This window comes from Arachis ipaensis, chromosome B03 (genome assembly GCF_000816755.2).
Source record: "Arachis ipaensis cultivar K30076 chromosome B03, Araip1.1, whole genome shotgun sequence".
In the NCBI taxonomy this organism is placed as follows: Eukaryota; Viridiplantae; Streptophyta; class Magnoliopsida; order Fabales; family Fabaceae; genus Arachis; species Arachis ipaensis.
Genome location: NC_029787.2, coordinates 111,193,737 through 111,200,848, shown reverse-complemented (window position 1 = coordinate 111,200,848; position 7,112 = coordinate 111,193,737). Strand labels below are relative to the sequence as shown.

At 34.3% G+C, this 7,112-nt stretch overlaps 1 protein-coding gene across 1 annotated transcript; it reads left to right on the top strand.

Annotated features, from left to right (window-relative positions):
- LOC107630907 lies at positions 123-6,610 on the top strand. The gene is made up of 12 exons (XM_016334192.2): positions 123-993; positions 2,376-2,701; positions 2,783-2,875; positions 3,012-3,102; positions 3,232-3,325; positions 3,590-3,687; positions 3,801-3,870; positions 4,108-4,211; positions 5,105-5,221; positions 5,375-5,451; positions 5,577-5,621; positions 5,734-6,610. Exons 1-12 carry the CDS (start codon positions 718-720, stop codon positions 6,218-6,220), a joined length of 1,878 nt encoding a protein of 625 aa, XP_016189678.1. The 5' UTR covers positions 123-717; the 3' UTR covers positions 6,221-6,610.

Here is a 7,112-nt window from a genome sequence, read left to right as displayed (position 1 = left end):
CCATAAAAGAATAAAAAGACCAATCAAAACGCAATGTTAATGGACTTATGGCCTTATGGGGGTGTATGTATTTGAAGAAAGTTTAGAAACGAATGATGAGTAATGAGTATAAATAAATAGGAAGTGTTATGTTATGCATCGTTGGCATTGACGATGCGCAAGAAACGAAGATGGAGTAACTGGCATTTAGCAAAGTTGATTGGTAGGTCAGAGATGTTCAAAGTGTTCAAGTATTTTGAGCTCTCTCTTGCATTTGCAGTCCAATGCTTTCTGTATAGTCACTCACAACGCTACTCTTCTTAGCGTTTTCTTACTTCTCACTGCTAAACTTAGACCTACCACACCACACACACGCCGCCTCATGTCTCTTTGATTCTCTCTCTCTTAAATAAAAACTATGTTTTTGCTCTCTCCCATCCCTTCTTTTTTCTTATTTATTTATTATTATATTATTATTCTACTTAGCTCAAACCAATGGCAACTTGACTGTGGACTTTTTCTTCTCTTTGTTCCAATCCCAGAATCCCTTTTCTCCTCCTCTTCCCTCCCTTTCTATTATTCCTTTCGCCACCAACATTGAAACCCTTCTTCTTTATTGATTCCTGATTTGGATGAACATACACAGTTGCTACTCTATACCCATTTCTTGTTTTTCGGGATTTTAACTCTGCTGCTGGATGCCCCAGTTACTCAGAGATTGAAACTTTGATATAATATATGGGGGGTCTTTGTTCCAAATCTGCCAAGGGTGGTGACAGGGTGGTTGCCACCACAGATGGCGCCAAAGAAAACCATAAGAGCTACAAGACCACCGTGCCTTCTGATTTGGCACCTGCACCTCACACAAAGGAGGACAATAACAAACATGAACATGGTGCTGAGAATGCTGCAGGGACTGGTGCTGATGAATTCTATGATGGAATCCCACGCTATAATGATTCTTTTCCGAATAAGTCAAGGTCTGTAAGGTCAAGGCAGACTGCTGTTGCAAAGGTTGGTGTGTTTGATGCTCCTTTTTTCAGTTTCATCTTTCCTTTTTTTCCTTGTTCATAACATTCTTTGCAATTTGATGAATAGATCAGGGTGAGTGGAAGTGTGGAGGAGGATAACGATTGTTCCTAGAAATACATCTTTAGATTCTTTCTTTGCAATTTAAGGGTTTGATTACTATGTTGCTGGTAATCAAAAGATTCGTTAGTTTTATGTTAAGCATTTGATTCCGATTGATAGGTTGGCATTTTGGGAATGTAATTCTAACTAAAGTGGTTTTTTGAGATGGGGATGTCTATATTTTTGAATGATGAATGATTTGATTATTAGTATAATAGGATTGGATTCGACTATTAAATGTCACACTAAGACGGCAATCCCTGCCACAACATTGAGTTCTATTTTCATTCCAACCAAATCTTGACATTGTCAATTTAACTGGCATATTTGATAGGGGAAGGAACATTTGTCTTATGGTTTAACTCTCATGGTAGCTTGCTTTGTTGTTTCGTTTCCTTTATCTTTAGTTTCTTCATGTGTGCACATGCATCCATATCTGCAAACCTCGAATAATTGAAAACTACACTATGCAAATGTATAGATCTTGATATAATTTAAAATATACTGCAAACAGTATCTAATTATTTCTTGACAATATTTAAAGTTTGTTATTTAATTCCATTTGGAGAAATATGCTTGAAGCTTGCAGGACTGTAATGTTATCCGCGGCAATTCTTTATTGTGCCTAGGTTGTGTGTTCGTACATCAAATTAAATTCAGAACAATTGTCTTTGTTAACTAGTTCTAAGTAGAGTGATTATAGGTAAAGTATACTTTTTCTTCAAAAATATCCTAACGTTTAATTTTATTTAATTTTGTCCTTAACGTTTTTGATTTATTCAATTTTGTTCCTGATGTTTCCGATTTATGTGAAAAGTACCCCTGGATGTTTCCAACTTTATCCCAAAAGTCTTAGATGGAGTTAATGTCCAGGGGTAATTTTGACACAAATCGAGAACATTAAAGATAAAATTGAATGAGATTAAACGTTAGGGGTATTTTTGATGAAAATCACAAATTTTAGGGACAAAAAGAATACTTTATCCCTGATTAGAAAGCAACTGGCATCTAAAAAAAGAAACAAAAGATCAGTTGCGGTGATGAGAGGAGCTGACATTTACAAGCCTTATGTAGTAACCTGAGATTTATATATTATTTGGGTGTAGGGTTTATAGATGCAGATTTACTGTTTAATTATTAGTATTTAGGGACTCTGTAATTGTGATGTTTGTGTATTGGATATCTTATTTCACTGGGAAAGAGAATGGTTAGAAATATATTATCATTGGAGAAGAATGAAGAGGTACTAAATCTTTCTACTTCAGGTTTCAGAGGTGAGTTCACGTCTGGGCAGAGCCGGTACTTATGGAATTGGGAAGGCAGTTGATGTTTTGGACACTCTTGGTAGCAGCATGACAAGTTTAAATGCTGGCAATGGGTTCGTTTCGGGCACTGTGACAAAAGGGAATGAAATTACTATCTTAGCATTTGAGGTAGCAAACACAATTGTGAAGGCTTCTAATCTTATGGAATCTCTTTCTCCTACAAGTATTAAGCACCTGAAAGAAGAGGTGCTTCCTTTAGAGGCTGTGCAAGATTTGGTATCAAAGGATACGGATGAACTTCTAAGAATTGTTGCTGCAGATAAGAGGTAAATATCAGCTTCTGTTCCATCAATTGTTTTAGCACGAGAAAATGGCAACTGCATTTGATTTTCTGTTGATGCTTTTAGGGAGGAGTTGAAAGTTTTTTCTGATGAAGTGATTCGATTTGGAAATCGTTCAAAGGATCCTCAGTGGCACAACTTGGACCGTTACTTTGAGAAGTAATATAAATTGTACTCACTAAATTTGTCTTATTATTGAGCCTTTCAGAAAAATATTTTTTAACCCTTTATATCATTGGTTGTTCTGACCCTTTTTGTTCCTTTTTTTGTCTTTTCCTTTTAATTATGAATTTAGAATTAGCAGAGAACTTAATCCTCAAAGACAATCAAGGGATGAGGCAGAATTGATCATGCAGCAATTGATGAACTGGGTTCAATTTACGGCTGTGAGTGTATTCCTTTGCTAAAGAAATATTTACTATTGCTCCAGGACTGATTTACTTCTGAAGCTCAAATGTAGTAAAAACTTCTTTCTAAAACAGAACTTTTGGTAAAAAGTACTTTTATCACCTCAGGAATTATACCACGAGTTACATGCTTTGGATAGATTTGAACAAGATTATCAACGTAAGCGTGAAGAGGAGGATAACTCAAGTGCAACTCAAAGCGGTAATTCAGGAGAACACCATTGACATTCCAAATCTTGTTTTTGAAAAACAATTTCAACCTAACCAAAAATCAATAGTTTGATGAATAATAATAATTAAAAAAAGGTTAAGTTTTGTATTGCAAAACCTTTATTATCAAAACTTGAACAAGAATCAAATTGAACACATAATTGGTTCTGTAAAGTGGAGAAATATGTACAATAACATCATATACCATCCCAGTATGAATGCATATATATCTTTGATATATTTTTTCATCATATAGGTGATAGCCGTTCAATCTTAAGGGCAGAAGTAAAAAGCCAAAAGAAGCAAGTTAAACATTTAAAGAAAAAGTCGCTCTGGTCCAGAAGCTTGGAGGAGGTAATTTCATGTTACTGGTGTTTATGCATTTGATTATCTCATCTCTTAGTCTCCTAAAATAAAAGGAGAAAGTGTGGAAATTGTGGTATAATTTGCATTCTAACTGGTTACAGGTTATGGAGAAGCTTGTAGACATTGTAAGTTTTTTACATCTGGAGATAGATAACATCTTTGGCAGTCCAGGTATTAATCCACTTAAAGGCATTAAGATCATACTGTTATGCTTCTTGTTTTACCCTCCTGTAATTTTCATTTATAAATATGAATACTTGGTTGAGGTTATTGATACCCACTAAACAGATTTTAGCCATGTATGAACCTTATTTTGAACTTGGAAGATCTTTCTAATCAGTTCGTAGTGAAAGACTACCTAGTTGTATTGTATTATTAAAATGTGTTATTATCTATGGGTACCTGCAGATGTCCGTAAACCATTAATCGGAACCATGAGCAATCGCCAAAGATTGGGCCCTGCGGGCCTTTCTTTGCATTATGCAAATATAGTGCTTCAAATTGATACTCTTGTAAGTGAATCATTGCCATCAACTATTTATTTCATCACGGGTCTGTTTTTCCCTATGCCTTCCGATCAAACAGTTGATGTTATAATTAATCAAGTTTGCAGAGTTGCTTCTCATATTGTGTTTTTATAAAAACGATCTCTGTCCTTGCCTTCTTAGAATCTTAGTTTTCCTCAATAATATAATAGGATTTCAACCATTTGTGACTTGATCTTGAGAAGTGCATGACCCTTATTGCAATTCTTTTCTAATGAGGTTAGTGAAATACTAGGTTGTCAATAAAGTTTAATGCAAAATTGACTTGCTAATAATACGGTTATATATGTTCTGACTTTTTCAGTTTTCTTTCATTATAGTTCAAGAATATTATAGACTTCAAATTGTTCAATTTGCATTTTACATTGAATAAATATAAAACAACATATTCACTACATTTATTACATAATGACGATGAGTGTTATACTAAACTCGTGAAATTTATTGTTAAAAAATATTATTTTCGGTTTATCATGTCAAATTAGAATGTAAGTCCGTGCATCTCACAGGTTTAACACTAGTAATTAATCAAGTTTGCAGAGTTGCTTCTCATATTGTGTTTATAAAGATGATCTCTGTCCTTGCGTTCATAGTTTTCCTGAATAATATTAATATGGTTACGATCATCTATGACTTGATCTTGAGAAATGCATGACCCTTATTGCAAAGTGAAAATGGGAGGATCCTAAAATCTTGATATGTGACATTCTTATGAGATAAATTTCGAATATTGCCCTGCTCTATCAGTTTCCCTGATTCCCAATCTTGATGTGTTATTGTTACATTTATAAATGTAAGGCAAAGACTATATCTGTAGATGAAGATTATTGTGCTAACTGCTAAGCCTCTGTTGTTGTCAGGTTGCCAGATCCAGTTCTATGCCTGCGAATACGAGAGATTCGTTATATCAGAGCTTGCCTCCTAATATAAAGTCAGCTTTGCGTTCCAAATTACCGTCCTTTCATGTTGTAGAAGAGGTATGATCTTCTCTGCTGATACTTACTCAATTCTTTACAGTCACTACCATGTACTTCCCTTAGTCACTACTTCCTTTGAAAATATCCCATATTGATTAAGCTTTTTGTTTGTTCTTTCCCTTGCGGTTGCTGTTTGCGGTTTGTTTCCTGCAGCTCACTATAGCAGATATAAAAAATGAGATGGAGAAAACATTGCATTGGTTGGTTCCAATTGCTACAAATACAGCCAAGTAAGATTTATGGATTTTTGTATTTTCCTATGTGAGAAAATTTTCTATAGGCATCAGTTAATTTGCTTTCTATTATAAGCTCGCAATTTATTCTTTTTCTTTCGGTTGCTCCAAAATTGAATCAGGGCCCATCATGGTTTTGGTTGGGTAGGAGAGTGGGCAAACACTGGGTAAGTAACAATCTGCTGTTTCTATTTGATATAAGCATGCATGATTCTCCATTTTATCTTTTCTTTAGAAGTGTTCCTACTCTATTTCTAAATATTTGTTTGGTTCTTGCAGCTCTGAGCTGAATAAGAAGACCTTGAAGACCGATATAATGCGGATCGAAACATTCCACCATGCAGATAAAGACAAAGTGGAAAATTATATTCTTGAACTTCTCTTGTGGCTTCAGCGTTTGGCCATCAAAAGTAAGGTTGGCATAGATGCAGGCGAAATGAGGCCTACCACGAAATCTATCGGCACTGCTCCACAGAAGACAAATCATTCTGAATTGCCGTTGCTAACAACTGATGAGCAGAACATGTTGCAGGATGCAAGTAAGAGATTCCGAATCAGAGGGATCAGTAAAAGCTTGGACCTGGATAATGTGAAGGCTAGCTTAACAGACAAGAGCATACTTACAAAGAGTAGCAGTTACTCATCAACGGTTAGATGCAAGGAATTTTCTTTTAATAGGATTTGCTCTAAGCTTCCCGTGATTGATTTTGATATCGACAAGAAGAGAGCGTTGGATCTGATCGATAGACTAGACGTGCCTAGATAATTTGCAACCATGAAGACAGAGTTGTTGTCCTTGTGTAAATATGAAGCAGCATATTATTCAGGCTCCAAGTGCTGAATGCAAGCCTTGCATGGGTGGTGTTGTGCACCATGATTGATGTAGATAGTTGCTGTCTTGTCTGAAATTGAGGGCATTGTTGAGAAGATAGGCATCAATGTTTGCAGTGGTTGCCCGTTTGGCTTTAGAGCAGGGTGGTTTCTGTTTTTGGTTCTTGATAGTGAGCGAGTGTATAGACAATATAATATGAGGATATGGCACCTATTCTAGGTTTGTATTATCATATAATATTATTATTTATTTATCCTCGTTATATTTTTTGGCCAAGTGTTGCATCCATTGTTGTTGAATAATGAAAAAAGGACTCATATACTACCTTAAGTGGTGTATAAAGAATACTGATCAGATGGATGAGAAATGTCACGGAGTTATCGTTAAACGGAGTAAATTAATAAAGTGAGAGATTGATTATTTTTAAATTAGAATAGTGGAATATATATTTTATAAAAATTATAAAATTAATCATAATTAATTTTTTATTTTATTAATTTTTTAATTTTAGAGGATCTAAATTCGTTATTATTACGTAAACATGATAATGAAAATAGGAGCTACTCACATAAAGACGTTTAAAATGTATTTTTTTAAAGACTTTTTTTAATAATTAAAATTCAACATATATAATCGATTAAACTATGTTATTTTTGTCAAAATTAGACCAAATAAATCGATTTGACCAAAAAATTGATAAATCAAATTTTGAACCGATTTAAATTAATATTTTTTATAAAAATAATTATAATATCCCTATTATAGAAAATGACTTAAAATATTTCTACTATATATTTTAAAACTCTAAATTTTAACCGTTCTCTTC